Here is a 20,737-nt window from a genome sequence, read left to right on the forward strand (position 1 = left end):
TCTGTCAAAAATCTAATTTACAATTCTGTGTATAAAAATATAATTTATAGACCCTCACGAAGTACAGTATGCCCCCCCCCCCCCCAAATTAACAGTCAGTCGCACACATTAGGGATTTTTGTTTGTTTTGTTTGTCTGCTTGTTTGTTTGTTTGTTTGAAACATAGAAAAATAGATTCAGCACACCTGTCTGGTCTCACAACACTGAAATCCTTTCATTCGGGACCAGAAACCGTTCACATGAGAATTAATTATTCAAAGATACGTTTAAGGCTCTCGAAGGTCCATGTATTCTTTTTTATTATTATTTTTAAAGAGACACTAAATGTCAGTGAAATAAATATTCCAGAACTTCTTGGGGTCTCTTTAGTTCTACGTTCGTGTTTTGTTCTAAATAAAAGTCTTAGTTCGTTTTTTTCTGTTTTATTTTTCAGTTTGTTTTTTTATTTCGCTATTTCAACTAGAGTTTATTGACATCCCAAGTGGGTGAAACGAGCCCTTATCCAAGACCCAAGTCCCTATTTGATACAGCGCGTTGGAGTACCAGTGGACACCGTTGTCTTGTACGGTGCTGTTGGTGTTTAAATGTTCTTTAGAAAACAACAAAGACGCGACCCCGTAGGAGATTCGTAGGGGTGCAAAGGCCCAGTGAGCCCATCTGTGCTCTTCTATTACAGCGTAGCAAGAGGCCAATACCTGGTCCACCACAATGGTTCCCTGGGCGGTGACGGGGGCAAAGGAACCTTCATACTCTTCCAAATAAATCCTTTTCACCGCGACAGGTTTCACTTGGTTGCCGACGCCTTCAGTTATGAACACCCTCTGGCCGGGTTTAACTTTGCTAGCAAATGTTGCTTTGACGGAATGAAAACCAGCGGTGGTGTTGCTGTCGGCAACGAAGAGGAGGTGAGCTGCAGTGAGGGCGATCTGCTTGTGGGGCTCCTCCGTTTCAATCACGTAGAAAACTCTTCTGGATTCGGGGTCTTTGTCTATGAACATCATAAAGTCACTGAGGACTAGGTTCCCTTGGTCATCGGCGGCCAGCACTTTATCTCCAGGATTGAGATCTTTGACCAGCTTGTTTCTCCCATCCTGCAGAATTACCGAAGCTGACCCGGGGAAGCAACCTCCAGATTTAGCAGCGACAGAGTTTTCTAAAATAGAAGGGAAAGAAACGGCTATTAATATTATCTCTTTATCAACCTGTTCAATGTTATATCACATTGGACACTAAAATGCATATACGAGACAGCATCACAACTACCTGTCAAAGTTTGTGAAAAGCCAACAGTGCTTTGCTTTGTTCCACCACAATAATAGATATCCGGTTGATAATCAGATTGCAAAGCTGTAACATTACAAAGAAAAGCCCGAGTATTCCCAGGAAACAGCTTTCTAATTGGAGTGGGGCGGTAAAAATTAGGGTGGTATTGGTTTATTAATGGCTTTCTGTAGCTCCCGGTTAATCAGAACTGCAAGCGTGCTTTCACATAGCATAGACGTAGCAGCGGCAAACACATTACTGTTTGTGTTGTGGATAGTTCCAAGGAGAACCAGCTACCGTCTAAAGTCATAGTTTGAACAGTATTTGCATTTGCACGGCTCCTTGAATACAATTCTTAGTTAAGAAACTCTACAAATACGCCTGTGAATAGAGCGAGGTGTGAAAACCCCTCTGCCTTGAGAAGCGAAAGCTGAGCTGCTCTAATTAAAAACCAATAAAGAGCGCTCATTGTCATTCTAATTCAGCTAAGAGATGGAGCCACTCTTGCACTAGAGGACACTTACACTTTTCCCAGCTTCTTTCTCATATTTACTCAGGTGCAGAAACCCCTATGTGCCAATTCGCACACATACCCTCCAAAACCAGAGCATTGCAAGCACTGTTTGCACAGCAGAGCCACTTCTCCAAAGCACTCAAGATGTGTATTTGAATTTTAAATGAAGGCAAAGTCTCTAAATGCTCCGAGCAGACCTTCATCAATGTCCTTTTTTTTTTTTTTTTTACCTCCAATGCCTCTCTGTTGTCTACCCCGATGACAATAATGCAGGCCTTGGGAAAGCGTTTCTTTGCATTCCAATCTCCAGGATCATACTTTTAGCAAATAGAGATGTAGAGAATGGAATCTTCCTGCACGGAATTTCAGCGTTTAATCTTCTCATAGGATTCAGGGGCATGAAATGGGGGTGGGACAACTGAAAACCAGCTTTTGCTGACAGAATTCAACATTGCGCTGTTCAAATCCATTTGGTACAGTCACACGACCTTGCCTGACATGGACTAAATATGATCTAAAAAGCTCTACGTGTGTTTTGAATGTTAAACAGCAGATTTGCCACTCAATACTTAATACAATATGCGTGGGGTGGGATTATCCATTTGGTGTTACATAGCTGACCAAAATGCAAACAATACAATAATTTAGAACATAGCTAGAGCTCCTCTTACTGAAATAGCATTATCCCATTCTTTAGTCAAATCTTATCCTTACAACAATTGTAAGATGAATTCCCTTTAAGATAATGTTTCTATCAATCCACGGCATTCATCTCAGGACAGTGTATGCTTCTTGATGGTCACTCGAATCAGAATCCCAAATCTAATAAGACTGATTCACGTTATGGGTAATGAAGTGACTGGAAAAAAAGAATGATTTAAGAATAATTATCCACACATTCATCCTTTCGGATTCATTTTAAATGATGGTCTTTTCAACACAGCTGAACAGAAGAGCGTTATTTTTAAGTAACGTGCGACCAATTTTAAAATACCGGCAACTTGTGGCTTGAATTCTAACCCATTTCATTTGTTTCCAGCTGTACTTCACCGAACAAAGCCCATGTTCAACTAGTTTTAGCAGTAAACGTCGGGAACATTAACTCAACACTCACATTTCAACTCAGTTTTGACATAGATATTTAAGACGTTACATTAAAGGGCTTTCATTTGAAAGTGTGGTTGCATTTTGAAGCCAGTGTGTGGCGTTGTAGAACGCAGAACGTTCAGCTGCAGTCCGCTGTAAACCGAATCACTAGGGCGCCAACAGGTTTCCTTACAAATTGTTGTTAGGAATTTAAAAGAAATACACAACACTTTCAGATCAATAATCTGCTGACATATAGTTTGCTTTAAAGTATCTGAAACTTTCAGAATATCGAATTTCACTATAGACAATGAGTAAGGATAAACAGGTGCGGGAGAGTTGAAGGGAGAGTACATAGACAATATTAGCCTCCCATCTATTTAAAAATAATGAAATCAATTTAGTATAAACAAATCCAAAAACAAAACAAGAATCGCATTTCATTACATTTATTTTGCATTACCCATAGTGGTAAAAAAACAAACAAACAAACACACAAACAAACAAAAAACTAGGTGGTTTATGAATGGATGCTTTTTATTTTTTTGTATTTTATTATTATTTTTTTTTTAACAGATCTCAATCTTGCGTTTTGTTATGAGAATGCTATATATCCCATAAATGACCGGCTGTAACGAATATGAATGTGGTAAACAGCTGGATTCAAGGACTGGATTATAGACCTTGTTAAAATGCTTTACACAGACCTCTGGCGTCTAAACTATAATGTTGGTTTATTTAACCGGTTCTCTACTGATCTGGTAGACATGAAACAATATATACATTTGTGAGATGTTTATTCGTGTAGCACGCGTGTCTAAATAATACATATTTAATGAAACGAGAAGCTGTGTGTGGAGTGGAGAGTCTCCTCACTATATGTGTTATCTTTACAGCAAATCATGTTACTTCTGATGCCCCTTACAATGATTGGAAACCAGGACTTAGTTATAAGGCTTTCAGGGGGTAATATCACTTAGACTTGTATGGTCTATTATCGCAATATCTAAACTATGCGAACGATAGTAATACATCCTGGTATTTGTCAGGTCTCATGATAGTATTTATCTATATCTTTCTATTATTTATCTGAAATGCATCACGCTTGTTAAAAAATAAAATATAAAAAAACCCACTCATTCCTACAAGATTTTTTTTTAGCTAAATTAACTTGTAAACGTTCGCGCAATGTGTGGGTTTATATGCGAACATTAACTGAATACATCTGGCGCTATGTTACACAAGTGATTATAACCGGTGACGGGTGGGGATTGATGCTTTGAACTTGCTGTGCTGTATTAATACAGAACAAGATCCTGTGCGGTGCAACTGGGGTAACCCATTACAAATGTGTTATTCAGCATATTGTAATGCCGTTGTGTTATATCAGCATAATTATGTGTTGCGCAAACAAGGTGTGCAAACCAACACCTGTTTCTGTTTCATTTAGTTATCCCAGAATGATCGAGTTGTTTTTAACACTAACCTGTGCTGTTCCGATTCACCACAGTATACTTGTGTTGGAATGGGTAGCATGCTTTTGGACGCATTTCTTTATTTATGTATTTATTTGTATGTTTATTTAGCAATGCCACGATGATTTTAAAGATTATCAGCCCATGGGTGAGAAATGTCTTACCTGCTTTAACAGAGCAATGGATATGGGCTTTGGATTCGTAGTAGACCCAGTCGAATCCAGCCTCCACTGCCAGCCTGGCTAGCATGCCATACTTGCTCCTGTCTCTGTCAGAGGTAGTGATGTCCACGGCTCTCCCCTCATAATGAAGAGATTCTTCAGAATGGTGCCCATCCTCGTCCCAGCCTTCCGTGACCCTCAGCTTTACCCCTGGCCACTGGTTCATCACTGAAATGGCGAGAGAATTCAGCTTGTCTTTGCATCTCTAAAAGGAAAATAACAAAATACACTGAGCATTACACATCGAATACCTGTTGAACATAAATAATCACAATAGCGTTAGGGCGCAGGGCTTTTCTGTAATAGCAGTTTAGTGTGTGCAGGGCGATTTGTCAGACCGACAGACATATGGGATTTTGCACATTTGTTGTATCCACAAATTCAATACCGTCACGCGAACTTTCCTGTGCACATGAGCAAAGACAGAACGAGACATCAATGATATTGTCACCAATTTGTTTCTGATGCGGTTATCCGCTCTCACACGGTTTAGTTTTACAAATCACTTAGGAAGCTGCAAGCTGCAATTGTTTTCAATGAACCTGTGGTTAACCCTCAAAGATTAACCCTCAAAGGCTTTATGTTTCATACTGTACATGTGCATCAAAGTTAAAGTCGCCGAAAAGTAAATATAATTGACGAACATGATGTTAGCTGACTTTAACACTGATATTAACCCGCATACTCGCCTTGCCTGAGCAGGCGATTAATATTTCATAATCAAGTCTGCTAGAATCGGTTCAGATATTTAGATCCCTGTTTTAAGGTCAGCAAGCCGTCTCTCGCCAATCCAAACAGTAACATTTGTTCTCAGAATGGCGTTTCAAATCGATTTTTTTTTTTAATGTAAGTGTTTTTTTTAGAGGGCATTTATATAATATCTTCACGTTGGTTTTCTTGGACATCACTTTCAATTTAATGATAATAACGTGTTGGATTGATCCATTAACACATTCGCCTGCTCTTTTGATTGGCTATACCCAGGACTTTTATAAAAGCGCCTATAATTAGGGGCTTGCACTCTAAGACTCAGAGTTGAGATGCCTGGCCTTCTCCGGGACAACTGTGCCCAACACTTTACCAATATGTCAAATAAAACACAACAAAGACCCTTTTCACGGCTCTCGGAATGGGAAAGAAACTTTCATTATTCTTGCAGAACTACTTTTAGAGACGTGACTGGGTTGCGTAACCAGAACTGCAGAAACAGGGCATTTACAATCAGTTTCAAAACGATTAAAGCGAGATATTTGCTCAACTAAAATATATATTTTTCAAAGACTGTACCACAACATTTTTAAAATAATATTTAAAGCGAAGTGAATATATAAATACGAAGTTTTCCTCTCAATCGGCCACTTGTCTGTTTGGTCTTTCCCTAACATGTATGTTACAGACTGTGATTTTTTGTGACTAGTGTGTGCAACTATTGATCATCAACTATTGAACTATTGATCCTATGATCGTGGCATCAGAAGCGTCTGTACTTATTCCAAACCGACCCGCTCCAGAGATTATGGAACATTAAGATCAAATGCATTGAAGATTATCCTAAGAACTTGTAGCACGCAGAAAGCAAGAGCCGTGCCAAAAACCTCTCCCTTCACATTCTGAGCAGGATTGCCACTCAAAAGCCGTGAAGACCAAACTCTTTATTAATTCATGGGGTCGTGTGCCGCAAATCAAACCCAGTGCTGTGCAGTCGCCGTGAAGCCCAGCAGGGATCCCCCTGCTTACGCTTTGTGCCGCCGAGACAAAGTTGTTCAACAAGCAGTCGCTGCCAGCTGGTAATCTCTTCACAAATGACTTGCTTAGAGGAGACGCTTAACAGGTACCTGTCAGCGCAAACGACCTTGCGGCTATTTCAATGCGAGCGCGTTTCCAAACCGGGAGCGATATTTGGCTGCGCTGCACTGCGGTGATGTTTGTTCAGAAAGAAGCCCGCTTGTGGTTTAACACACAAACTGTTTCTTTGAGGTGATCGCCTTTTAGTTTCAGAGAAGCCTACGAGATAAGTCTTTGTAGTTAAAACGGTTCCCCTGTAAACTCCAAGCTGATCCAACTCATTATATGTACACCCTCGGGGTATTATGCGTTTATTGCCATAATAACTTGAACTGGTATATGATTTACATTTTAGGAACCCACACCAGAAACGAGTTTTATCTTCTGTGAAAAGATCCCCGAGGCTACCCGTTTATACTAACATACTTGGATTTGTTTTTAAACTATTTCTACAGGAAGACCAGCTGTGCGTCCACAGGTATAGGGTTCACATCCAAAGCAAACGCCCGAATGCCACCTAAACATTTTGAAATAGTTCTAAAGAGAGCATTCGACAATTTTATCTTAGCGACCCCCTCCCGAGTGTAACGGTTCGCTTGTGTATATTAGTACTGTCACGTTTAAGTCCCACATTAGCGGCATTTTCTTTTTAGAGATGTTGTCTATTTTACACCGGTGACAACAGTCGTGTATCTGCGAAGTAAACCACTCCGTTTCTATTTCAATTGCTACAAATATTACTGAAAGAATACACATTTGCTTTTGCTTCTTACATTTTAGAGACATTGACAGAAGGTCATAAGTTCAAACGCTTCCAGCTAATGCAGCGAGAGTGGCTAGCCGAGTAGAAAGACAGCCTATTCCCAAGGAAGTGACTGCGCTGTGCAGCAGCCTTTAATAAAAGCACAGCAGACAAAACACGTGTCTTTACAATAAAATTAACGCAGCGCTTTTTGTGCGTGCTGTCTTCATAATACAGAGCATCTTAAAATATATACGATATATTTATACTGTTGCATTTGAGAACGAATTTAAAGGTTACAATCGTGGCTATAAAACGAATAATCTCAGAGACGGCGCTTTCGGGTTGCCATTGGTATAAAAAAAGAAAAGATGCAAACCGAAATCCTAGCCGTTCCGATCGATGCAAGAGAAGTAAGCGGAGCTGAAAATGCACGATGCGTTGACTTGGTGCAGATCACTGTCTTGCAGCTTCCAGTCGCGATGACCGAGGGCTATGTAGGACTGAGCTGACTCTTCAATGATGGAACAGAGGCTCTGTCACTCACAGGGCTAGAATAATTTGAATAGAATCTTATCAAGATATAGGAAGGAGGTACGCAATTCAAATATATCCTTGACTGCACGCACCGCACACTACAGGGTGAATATTTAATTGAAGCTCGCGCATCACTGTGCTTGAGAGAGGCAGGCGCGCGCCTCATCACACTACTCCTGGGTCCTGTAATATTTAAGGAGGATAGCCACAGAATTATCGTTGTGTTTATTAAATCTCGTGAATGCTGAAAACATCGTTACTTCTCGGTAAAATGCACAGCGTTTACAGCAGGGACATATTCACAAGCCAGCAATAAACGCTGGACATATTACCTGCAGTGATCATTTCTGACCCATATTTAATGTGAACTCGTCTATGCAAGCAGGTCACACAGATGCCATCTATTCAAACACAGAGCTCCCTGGTTTTCCTGAAGCACTAATACCATTTACCCCGTTTGGTGTTGTCAATGGATTATCATTACGATTCACTCCTCGATACTGACTTGCAAACAAAAAAAAAGCCTTATGCAGAATAAAACAAGTCTGAGTTGCAGGCTTTTAGTGCAGTGATGTTCAAGTCCCGCCCGTCATGAAGTAGCAATGGTGTACAGAATACCCTTAAAGAAATAGCAGTATTATCATGCCCTGATGAACGCAACTGCGAATGGATGCAGTATGAGACTCCTCCGATCTAAAGACGTATAACAGAGAGCGCTCGGTTTCTCTCGATCTATATTTAGATAGCTTTTAATTGGTATACTGTGTAATTGAGCCTTATATGTCAATTACATTTATATAATACAATACTGGAGAAATAACTCTAAGCTATGTCAAGGTTGTATTGCAGTTGTAGTGACCGAGAGTCCTGACTGATCAAAGTGCAACACTGGGGACACCTATAAACACAATTTCAGACCGTATAAAAATGCAGGCACGCCAAAGGCAAACTGATCTAAATACTAAAGCAGCACAAGACTGTAAAGTTTATAAGTTATATAAACGTGTTTCACTCTACCTGTGTCATGAGCCTGTCAGCCCCAGTGTTCTCTTCATCCTTAAATATAATGTCAGGATTGTAATTGGGAGTCAGCTCCTTAAACCTCTCCGAGTTTCTTGTGATCTTCCCTTCATATCTGCCACTGGCCCCAAGGGTCTTCTCGGCCACATTGGGGATGAACTGCTTGTAGGCTAAAGGAGTCAGCTTCTTCGGGTGCCTTCTCCTTCCATAGCCCCTGCCTGGCCCACAAGCCAGCCCAGAGGACACCAAAGAGCAGCAGATCAAGCACACAAGCGTAATTCTCAACAGCAGCATTTCGTCCATTGAATCTAATTATTGTACTTGAAGCGTCACTGTCTATCCCTGGTTCTCTAGCTCTCTCTCTCTCTCTCTCTCTCTCTCTCTCTCTCTCTCTCTCTCTCTCTCTCTCTCTCTCTCTCTCTCTCTCTTTCTCTCGTCCTATGTCCTTGTCTCTCTTCTTGTTCTGTCTGTTACTATCCACCGATCCCTATCGAGGCAGGTGCGGAATGACAGGCTTCAGGTCCTTGATAACGGAACACATCGAAGTTGGGTCGTTGTAGCGAGCAGAAGATAAAAAGGGGGTCTGAATGGCATGGTAGGCAGGCGCTTGTGAGAAGACTCTGCCTGTACTGCTATGTATTATAGCTGCAATCTATGGCAGGGGCGGGAGCTGATTGGCTCGAACAGACAAACCCTGCTGATGTTATCCCACAAAAGACAAAACATATTAAAAGATTCCTTTTTTTTTCACCTGAAGGGTTGGAGTTGAGGGGAGGGACTGCACCTTTCTGGGAAAACATCAATTACAAGGTTTTTTTTTTCTTTTCTAAAGCTTGTCTTGGCGTAAATATAAATTTGTCAGGCACTGTGAAAGATTTAACTTTAAGATTATCTTCCCTGGTATGTGAAACCGCTATATTCAGTGTTTAATTACACACACACACACACAAACATACACACACACACACACACACACACACACACACACACACACACACACACACACACACACACACACACACACACACTTGTCGGTTTATTTAAAAAGCAAATACACGTTTTAAACTATACAACTATTTAAAAAGCAACATGCCAAACGTTTATAAATTAATACATTAATACCTGAAGGAAGCTATTTACCCAGAATAGTAACTCTCAGGTACCGTTTGGCATATCGCTGAAATGATAAACGTTTCCTATAGGTATTGAGCCTGCAGGGTACCTATATATTTGCATTTTCTGAAAGTAGCCTATTTGTTGCAACAAATTAAAATAGTCTACTACTCATGTACACGAAATACACAGGCTACTAAAAACTGAATTAAAAAAATAACATTAAGTCTGAATACAAAATGTATGTTCTTTGAGTATTTGATTTAAAAAAAAAACAACTAATAACAATAAAAAAAATACTTCATAAAGTGTCTGGCTGTTGTTTTTTTCTTCTTTTTTGTGATCATTGTTTATGCTGTAACAATTTTTTCAGGAAAGCCTAGTGTAAAAAAAAAAAATAGCATTTGAAATTACAACTGCTGTCAATCTGTGCAAATGCAGTGGATGAGGATGAGTTTAATGTTATTAACTGCTGTCTAGCAGTGTCGCAAACGGTGACATTATCTCAGGAACCAAAGACTGTTCATCGGACTGGGCTGCTGATGGACAAGTAAACACATAGATTGGGCTGATATGGGAAAGGTAAGGCGAACAAGTCGGGTAACACATTTTAGAATGGGGTTGCAGTACTTTTTAAAGAAGTATCCTTGCACTGTGTAAACTGATCAAAAAGTTGTTTGAAGGAGATTGGGCGCAGCTGGTAACAGAATTTTTTAACTTTACTTTTTCACAATCACATCTTCCTCTCACAAAACAAATAATTAAAGTGCTCCACTGTTTTATAGCCCAGATAACAGAGTATGCATTTAAAGTTTTAAGATCTTACTTGGTCTTTAAGTCGTTTTATTTGCTAATTGTAAAACTGGACAGGGAATTAAGACGATTAAGCAATTAGATTTGTGTGACTCCTGAAAAAAAAAAAAAAAAAAAAAAAAAAAAAAAGTTTTAAGACTTGCTACATGACAAGAAACAAAACAATAATTTCAAATCTCTTACAAAATGTCATTTCTACCCAACACGGTTGCTGCTCTGTAAGAAGAAATTACTCGTTCAATTATAATAAAAACAACCCTTGTGTACGTTATTACAACTATCTTAATAACTCGCACACGTATTTTGTAGTAAGATAATATGTTAATTGTGTATTCGGTTCAGCCTATTTATGTTTGTGAAATATACAAGTACGGGTACTGTAGTTTAAAAGTTATATTTCTAAAATATATTTAACAACTATAAACTGCTTGATATGGAATCCCCAAACAACACATGTACACTCGCAGCAACATCTTTAAAAAAACCAAACAAAAAAAAACCAAACAAAAAAAACTTTAATGGTTAATAACCTTTTAAAGTTTTTAAGAAAAATGTATTCATTTTGATAAAAGTTTTGTTTTCTGTTAGTAGTTTAGCCTGATCAGCTTGATGTCAGTGGGAGTTGCTAATAATTGAATTTCCTATTATCTTATATATTTTTTTGTATCTGTTTTGCATTGAGTCATTCATCTGGTGGTTTTCAACCCAGTATCTGTATGTACTGGATCCAGCGTTCCTTGTCTACTGCTTATGACAAGGTTACTTAGGTAAGCGAATACATTCCTTTATTTACTTGGAATTGTTTAGCATTTACGGCACATTTCCAAGAAACACTATAGTGCAACTGGGATAATATCCGTAGACCTGTGGTATTAATATAGGAACGTGTTGATTTTAGCCAATGCCCTCAAGAAATGCACTATGAATTATAGGACTGCAGTAGCCTGTGCTATGCGTAGCCTACACTACACGGCGTGAATTGTTTTTCACAGTAGGAGCACAGCATAAAAGACTAGGCTGCACTTCACCAGCAACATAACGAAAATGCAACGTCGTCTTTAATTGAGCTCAGTAGAGAGTGCTGAATTCAAACCAGGTAGTTTTTGGAATCAATGAAATATGTCATTTCTTGGAAACTTAATTTTGTTGGCTAAGCAAAATCTGAAGCAATCATTGGATAATAATAGCACAGTTAATCATGGACAGAACTAGTATTTTCTTATTTACGTATATCTCGAACCACTGAGACTCTCTTGATTGGGAACCAAAATACAATCATCAAAGACAATCATACTGGGCTGCTCAATGAACACAATTATTTTTAAATTATCTGTGGAAAAGAGTAACGCTTTGTAATGAAAGTGCATTAGGCCCTTTAATATAAAAGTGAACGTTGAATGTTGTATTATGTGTTTTTAATTTCTTTTTTATTATTATTATTATTTTTTTTTGTAATTTTAATATTTAAGGTATTTAAGGTTTCAGTTATATGACAAGTGCTAAAGGCAGCCAAAAGCACTCAAGCAATGACTCCTCTGTTGAATACTGGAACTGGATTGTCCAATGTATACAAACCTGCTGCCTGGATCGGAGCTCTCTGTTTGGGGAAAGATCAGACACAAAGCCTGGCCCCCAGAGTCCACTTCATAGCCAGATCTAGCCATGGTAACCACTGTATTCACTAGCCCTAGCAGCAGGAGAGGTATGTGCACAATTGTCTTACTTTCTCTTGTTTTCATACATTTTCTGACTATTTTTAAACACAGCAGAGATATTTTTCTTTTTTGACATATTTACACCCAGACTTAGTTTCATTTATTTTGTTTACTGCTCCTCAGACCTTCAGGGAGAGTTTATCTTCTCAGCAAAGGGATAAAGGAGAAACATTTTTTTTTTGGAGGTTTATTTTGAAACTGTAATGGATTTATATTCATATCATCTCCTTTGTTTTTCAGTATCCCCAATAGTTCTAGTGTCATATTTGTATGTTATCTAATCTTCATTTTGATAAGTCTGTATGTGTGAATGATTTATTGTTTTATTGGTCAGTAGAAAAAAGGTTAGCACTGTTTTACACTGCATGGAAAAGTAAATAACAAGTAAAACCAATATATATTTATAATAATATATTATTCAGTAGCTGCACAACCACATAATGGTTGAACTGGTGAGTTAATGGGCTAGCCTTTCACTTGACCAATATTTCAAACCATCTTAGGTCACCAATGAAATTAGTATGGTAGTCCTAAGTCATCCTTCAATGGACAACAAGTTCATGCCCCTAAAAACACAACTATTGGGCACATTCTGCACCTTTTTACAGTTTCAAGTAAAGATGCCAAGTATGAATGGGCATGGTGATGAACATGGAGACCAGCTGCTCTCTTATCCCTCTACTACAGTCTCTCTAGGAAAGATTTGAGGGAAGTTCCATGGTTACTTCCTGTGTTATCCCTGCTCTCTGGATAAACAGATGATTTCACTGACAAACTGCCAAAAAGTGTAAGAAAATTCATGAAAAACAAACAACACTTTATAATTTGCATAGATAGAATAGCTGTCTACTATCTTATTTTGAGGGAACACGAAGCCACTTTTGGCTTGGAACTTGGTTTTAGGAGACTAGGTTTCAGGCCACTGCACAGCACACCAGGGGAGACTTGGGGTTTGATACAGCAAAGTTGCCTTAAACTTGGTCTCCTGGAATCAGGTTTCTAGTCACTGTTCCTGAAAATATGGCTTTGTGTTCCTTCGTCTTTAGAAAATTTCTATGAACACCTTCATTGCAATCAGCTGGTTCACATCACGTGATCATATAATACTGCAGCAGAAGTAGCCATCAAAAGAGGTTGTCAAACAGTGATAACCCTTATTTAAACTGAAAAGGCTGTAATCTTGCCATGCCCGCACCCTGAGCATACAGGTGTAAACAGTACATGCTAAGTGTGGGCAGGGTGGCATTTGACCATTTAACTTGAGCTATGAAGTTAGAGAAATACAAACCTGACCTTGACCTCTTCTACACCAAGTTCAGTAGTCAGCCCATAGAATAATGTTACCCAGGCAATCTTCCAGAGATCTCAATTAGTTATGCACTCAATGAAACAGATGATGAAAATATAGAAGATAGAAGGGCACAGCTATTTCATGTTTTGTATGGTCTCTATTCAAGACGGGAATGTACAGAGTTTGAATCAGAACAACAACAAACATTAATTTAATTTTAAGGGACTTTTCACATGAAAAGGTGACAGATGAGGGATGCACAAACCGATATAGGGAGAGATGGATGGCCAGGATGCTATATAATGCCAGCTAGTCTTTGTGGTGGCAGTGTGAACAGAGGCTCAAGGCATTGCCTAATTTGTGTCCATCTCTATATACGGTAGTGTGCACATGTATTAGAACATCACATTGCATTGTTTGTTTGATCTGTTGTACTTATGAAAACAAAAAACTGGAACTGAAAATCTTGTGCAATTGGCAATAGGCAAATTAAAATAGCAAGAGAAATGGAACACATAACCACACATTTTAAAAGACATGAGACTTGTTACAAGTTGTTTAAGATGTCTAATTAAAGCACAAAATGGTCTTTTCACACATTTCACACATTTTCACAATTCTTCTACTTGTTCTTGGTGAAAGAACCTTCTTTCTTCCAGACTGAAGGAGTCCTGTGAGGGTACCACGAGTCTTGTACTTCTTGATAATAGAAACAATTGTTGAAATTGGGATACTCAAATGCTTGGAAATTGTCTTGTATCCATCTTCAGGTAGCTCTTTAATTTCCTCCATATTGACTTATTGTTAATGACACCAATCATCCTATGCCTAACCCTTTTATACTGTCTAAAAATGTTCACCTACAATCCAGCATTTTCTAGAATTAGGTTCTGCATTATCATATTGAAATTTACAGCACCTTGTAGACAATACTATCATAGCAAAAAAAAAAATGCTGAAATAAATAATTGTAGACATCTATTTCTTGTAACTTTTCCTCATCCACAAAAGAAAAACCTTTGCTAAAAAAAAGTTTTTTTCCTATAATTATTTGTTTTTTTCGAGACTTTCCGTTGGGAATTGATTTTTTTTCTTTCTGTTTCACCATCTTCATTTGATTAACCTTGATGATCAATCACTTGCAGTTTGTTTTCTTGGACATAATAGTTGTTAACATTTAGAAATAAACAAGCCAGGAGTCTGAAGGCAATGCTGCTCAGGTACTTTCTTTCAGGGTTTAAGAGGTTTTATTGATTTTTTTCTAAAAAAAATAACACTAGCGAATGTTAAGTCTACAGTTTCGACATTATCCAAATGTTAAATGGTTTGAATTTTGTATAAATCATTATCAGAAATAAGTGTAAGTCTTTTTCAGTTCCACACGCACATTAGGCTTGTAAACATCTAGTCTTATACAATAGTATAGTCATTGTTGTGCAACTCTGTTGAGGTATCTAAGTGATTTCCAACATTCAAACTAGCTACAAAGGATATTGAAATGTTTAAACATGTTCAATATTAAGTTTAAACATTTAATTAAGTGGAATCTAAAACCACAACTACTACTACTATTACTACTACTACTACTACTACTACTACTACTACTAATAATAATAATAATAATAATAATAATAATAATAATAATAATAATAATAATAATAATAATAATAATAATAATGGTAGTTTTGAAGGAGTACAAGCTTAAGTAGTTAATTCTTTGAATTGGATGTCACACATACTGTATATCTATATAGCCTGAAATGTCGCCTTATTCAAATTCAACATTGAAGTTTTCCATATTGCAGTTGTTCCAAATTGCTTCAATACCTTTTGTTTTAAGCTTACAGTCTGCAAAGATTTTAAAAGGGTATGTAAAAGTTTTTAAGAATGCTGAGACGAGGCAAACTGTTTGCAAAGCACAGAGCAGATAGCTCCTTAACAGTGACAAAATAAATATACAGAAACCTCATTAGTGTCTAGTAACAACAACAGGATTACCTCCTTCCCTATAGAAGCGGCATTAGACATGAACAGGAAGTCATTCATTTATTTATTAAATACTATTATGAATCGATTTCTTAAATGCATTATTTATTTGCTTTAAAGGGTTATTGAAGCTGATCTCCTAAAACCTATAAAGGCCCTCTAGGGGGGGATTTGGGAACAACTGTAAACTGGGAGCTAATTGGAAGAGTCCAAACAGCATTTGAGAATCTGTACTGTAGGGGTGTCCAATCCCGGTCCTGGAGGGCTATTCCACTCCAGGTTTAACATGTGAGAAAATGATCTACTTCAGGGCCTCTTTGTCCAGAATTCTTATCCTTGGTTTAGTTCATGCTTATCCTTGTTGTAGTTCATCCTTATCATTGTTTTAGTTCATGCTTATCCTTGTTGTAGTTCATGCTTATCCTTAATTTAGTTCATGCTTATCCTTGTTGTAGTTCATGCTTATCATTGTTTTTGTTCATGCTTACCCCTGTTTTAGTTCATGCTTACCTTGTAGTTCATGCTTATCATTGTTTTAGTTCATGCTTATTCTTGTTTTAGTTCATGCTTATCCTTGTTGTAGTTCATGCTTATCCTTGTTGTAGTTCATGATTATCCTTGTTTTAGTTCATGCTTACCCTTTTTTAGTTCATGCTTATCCTTGTTTTAGTTCATGCCTATCCTTGTTGTAGTTCATGCTTATCCTTATTTTAGTTCATTCTTATCCTTGTTTTAGTTCATGCTTACCCTTGTTGTAGTTCATTCTTATCCTTGTTGTAGTTCATGCTTATCATTGTTGTAGTTCATGCTTATCCTTGTTTTACTTCATGCTTATCATTGTTTTAGTTCATGCTTATCCTTGTTTTAGTTCATGCTTACCTTGTAGTTCATGCTTATCCTTGTTGTAGTTCATGCTTGTCATTGTTTTAGTTCATGCTTATCCTTGTTTTAGTTCATGCTTATCCTTGTTTTAGTTCATGCTTATCCTTATTTTAGTTCATTCTTATCCTTGTTGTAGTTCATGCTTATCATTGTTGTAGTTCATGCTTATCCTTGTTTTAGTTCATGCTTATCCTTGTTTTTGTTCATGCTTACCCTTGTTTTAGTTCATGCTTACCCTTTTTTAGTTCATGCTTATCCTTGTTTTAGTTCATGCTTATCCTTCTTGTAGTTCATGCTTATCCTTGTTTTAGTTCATGCTTACCTTGTAGTTCATGCTTATCCTTGTTGTAGTTCATGCTTGTCATTGTTTTAGTTCATGCTTATCCTTGTTTTAGTTCATGCTTATCCTTGTTTTAGTTCATGCTTATCCTTATTTTAGTTCATTCTTATCCTTGTTGTAGTTCATGCTTATCATTGTTGTAGTTCATGCTTATCCTTGTTTTAGTTCATGCTTATCCTTGTTTTTGTTCATGCTTACCCTTGTTTTAGTTCATGCTTACCCTTTTTTAGTTCATGCTTATCCTTGTTTTAGTTCATGCTTATCCTTCTTGTAGTTCATGCTTATTTTTGCTTTAGTTCGTGCTTATCCTTGTTTTACGTCCTGTTTCCTGCAGTACTTTGTCAAGGAACAGACCTTGTTAGCGGTCTTCCTGGTTTGCATAGGTGGATTTAGATGGGTACATAAGTTTTTTGTTCTGCTACAATGGAAATAGCTTCTCATGCAGTTAGGCAAAACAATTGTCCAATTGGATCAGAAAAAATGAAATAAAAACCTGAAAAAATGAACTTTACAACATATATAAACATCTAGCACAGGACTTCCCAAACCCAGTCCTCATGACCCCAGTATCTTCTGCTTTTCATTCCAACCGAGCTCTCAATTACTTACTAGACCCTTAATTGAACTCATCATTTGCTTAAATAGACCCTTTAAATTGTTTTCAGCTCTTAAACAGCTGGAGATTTCAAGTTAATTGTAAAATGTTAGAAGTAACATGAAATCTGCAATTTTTAGGAGCTTAAAACAATTAAAAGGCCTAATTAAGTAAAGAATTAGTTCAATTAAGGGTTTAGTTAAGTAATTCAGAGTTCAGTTGGAATGAAAACCAGAAGACACTGGGGTCCCGAGGACCAGGTTTTGGAAGCCCTGATCTAGCATATATTTATAATCATAACATTAATTTAATAAAATAAAAATCATGTTGATATAGGTAGTAAAAGCATGGAAAAACATTTTAAAGCACAGTATAATATTTTTAACATTAAAAAAAAGTTAAATTACCATGCCAGTCCTGTACACGAGTTGGCACATGTAATTGGTTGCATAAAATATTAAATTATATTGATCTTTTTATCAGATTAAAAATGAGAGCACTGACAAAAATTGTGTGTAAGCCAGCTTTTGCATTTAGTTTGATTGGTTTTACCTAAATGTTTCCTAGAGTATTTAGTTCTTATCCACTGCTTGAGTATTCAGTTCTTATCCACTGCTCATTTGCCAGGGTCTCCCTGCACAGCATAGAGATGTTCTTCCACTTCCTCCTCCACCTCTCTCCTATTTAACCTGCATCAGCCCTGGACATTAGCGGCTTTCCATTCACCATGCACTTTCAATGATATTAACCTGGGACTCCTCAGGCCTGTCTCATACACCGACTCACTACAGCAATCCATTACTTTCACATTGAAAACATGTTATAAGACAAGGGAGGTTATTTGTGTAAAAGGGTGTAGAGCTACAAGCTCCACAGAAAGCAGCTACATCTGGTCTCAGACCAACCCATTAATTCATCAGTTTTGTACAATGTATCTAACTTAAGATAAAGTGATCCTTTGGTGTGGCGTGAGAAGCTTACACTATGAATGCCATTATTATGTGCTTTCAAAGTCTCTGGCACTAAAATAAATAAATAAATAATTCTAACAAATGTACAACTCATATTAACAGCAAGCTCCTATATATTTTGAAATAGAAAGCCAGACCATATTCAGTCCCTCAGTACAGTACAAACATACATGTGGCTTTTGAAATATATATTCACACATCTTGGGACTGCATGGATCTCTCCAGTCCTCTCAGCAAATAGCAGATTAGAAAAACCCTAGGCTGTGCCTTCACTTATAATGTGATGATCACAGTTTGTTTTTAAAAAGGTGTAACAAGTGGAGGCTGGAGGAGAATCAGCGACCCAGAGCATCGCAATTTAGCATCTTAACCACATTGTAGAAGAGCCGGACTCTTTTGTATTGCAGATAAGACGTTAATTTGCAGAGCACCCAGTCTGCACTTCTGTTACATTTTGCCATGACCTGGATCTCAACCTCAGCCTATCACCTATTAAGTCGGCCAGGGTGTCCTCGGCTTACCGTGCACCAGTGACCCCTGAAGTCTGGCTGGGCGCCTGCGGGCTTGCCTGTTCGCTGCCCGGGAGCTGCGTTGTCCTCCCACGCTGTAGCTCCTGGGTGGCTGCATGGTGATTCCACAGTGTGTAAAGAAGCGGTCGGCTGATGGCACACGTTTCGGGGGACAGAGTGTGTTTGTCTTTGCCACTCCTGAGTCAGTGCAGGGGTGGTAGCGGCGAGCTGAGCCTAAGTAATAATTGGCCATTTTTCAAATTGGGAGAAAATAAAAAAATAATTGGCAACGACTACATTTAAAAAACAAAATAAACAAAAAAAAACTCTCTCTAGTCAGCTAGTGTTAACAAACTATTGTTTTTCATCCCTTATCACACCCACTTTTTAAAAACTGCATTTCATCAAAGGGCTGAACTCGATAGAAACAACTAACTCTGCAATGTATATTATTTGGAGCAGTTGGTTATAGTGTGACAGGGAGTAGCTAGTTTATATGCACGGCTGTATCCTAGATTTCAACTGCAACAAGAAAACCAAGGACAATGCATATGTGTCTTTTAAGAAATATCCAGCATCCTTGAACTGATCCGTCTATCAGTTTGTGAGGGAGAGGGGAAGGCAAGGGATGCAGAGGACTGTGATTTCAGTAAAGTATCAATCAGTATGCAAAACAACCCAGTGACAGATAATGAATGAATCCAAGACATAAATCTCCCTCCTGACCTGTGAGGGCGCTTTATAACAGGAACACTGTGCCCCAGACTGGATAGGTTGGCAATTCATTCCAGGGAAAGTTGGAAGTTGGCCATCGGGAAAGGGGGCGGAATCACAATACCAAAAGTCATTGCCTAAATGCGGTCAGCGATGTAGCAATCATGGATTGGAAGAAAAGAGATTGAGCTCGCGACAGAAGGGGGTGTGACTGAGGGCATATCAGAGGATGTGGTGAAGCAATCTGTTCCTTGTTATGGTCACGAAAGGACCTGTAAAGGAGAATCGTAAAAGAACCATGAGTGTTTTGTGTTGTCTTGTCTGTCTCAATAACTGTTACGTTTGTCATTCGTAGACGGCTAAACTATCCGGGAGCAGTCGCTAAAAGCCAGCACCAACCCCAGACCACACTACATTACTGTTGTATAATTCGTCACTTGCACTAGGAACACTCACTTTTGAAATTGTGATTGTGTAGGTGTGTGACAGGGTCTTGCTTGTGTCATGTGTGTGGGTAGCCGCTGATTAAGCATACAGAGAGACAACTGGGGGTGGAGTTGAAAACGTTCTTGCGTGAATGCTGGAAACCTAACCCTGGTTAACCCATGCAGTAGTTGGCAGTCTCCAGTTCTCTCCAGTAGGATTCCAGACCTCCGTAGCACCGAGTCTCATGGCCTTTCAGCAGCCTCGAGCCATCTCCCGCGGATGTTTTTGAACTGATGGACACTGGGTCAAGACCCGCCCACCTACTGATTGAGGACCAGCACAGCCAATCATTTGCTGCCCTTCCCCTCAACCAAGCTTAGCAGACAGCAAATTTCAATTGTGCGCCTGTCTGTAAACAATAATTCATTCATAGAAATCATCTCCAAGAAGACACACAATAAACCCATTCCCACATACAAATGACACTAACACTAATTACCTATTGTGCAGGGCAATCACCCTGCCACAGGTCTTTAAAGTGTGTGTTGTAATTATTATTTTAAGAACATAAGAACATAAGAAAGTTTACAAACGAGAGGAGGCCATTCGGCCCATCTTGCTCGTTTGGTTGTTAGTAGCTTATTGATCCCAAAATCTCATCAAGCAGCTTCTTCAAGGATCCCAGGGTGTCAGCTTCAACAACATTACTGGGGAGTTGATTCCAGACCCTCACAATTCT

At 38.4% G+C, this 20,737-nt stretch overlaps 1 protein-coding gene across 1 annotated transcript; it reads right to left on the minus strand.

Moving 5' to 3' along the window:
- Positions 1-277: 277 nt before the first annotated feature.
- LOC121314061 (sonic hedgehog protein A-like) lies at positions 278-9,017 on the minus strand. Its single transcript, XM_041246876.1, has 3 exons — positions 8,641-9,017; positions 4,503-4,764; positions 278-1,153 (listed from the first exon to the last, which is right to left on the minus strand). Exons 1-3 carry the CDS (start codon positions 8,944-8,946, stop codon positions 456-458), a joined length of 1,266 nt encoding a protein of 421 aa, XP_041102810.1. The 5' UTR covers positions 8,947-9,017; the 3' UTR covers positions 278-455.
- Positions 9,018-20,737: the final 11,720 nt, after the last annotated feature.

This window comes from Polyodon spathula, chromosome 4 (assembly GCF_017654505.1).
Source record: "Polyodon spathula isolate WHYD16114869_AA chromosome 4, ASM1765450v1, whole genome shotgun sequence".
Taxonomy (NCBI): domain Eukaryota; kingdom Metazoa; phylum Chordata; class Actinopteri; order Acipenseriformes; family Polyodontidae; genus Polyodon; species Polyodon spathula.

Excerpts from the sequence above, each read along its gene's own strand:
- LOC121314061 (XM_041246876.1), bottom strand. The coding sequence starts at position 8,946 with ATGGACGAAATGCTGCTGTTGAGAATTACGCTTGTGTGCTTGATCTGC. Across the intron at positions 4,765-8,640 it reads CTGACAGGCTCATGACACAG|AGATGCAAAGACAAGCTGAA; the intron begins GTAGAGTGAAAC and ends TTTTCCTTTTAG. Across the intron at positions 1,154-4,502 it reads CCATTGCTCTGTTAAAGCAG|AAAACTCTGTCGCTGCTAAA; the intron begins GTAAGACATTTC and ends CTTCTATTTTAG.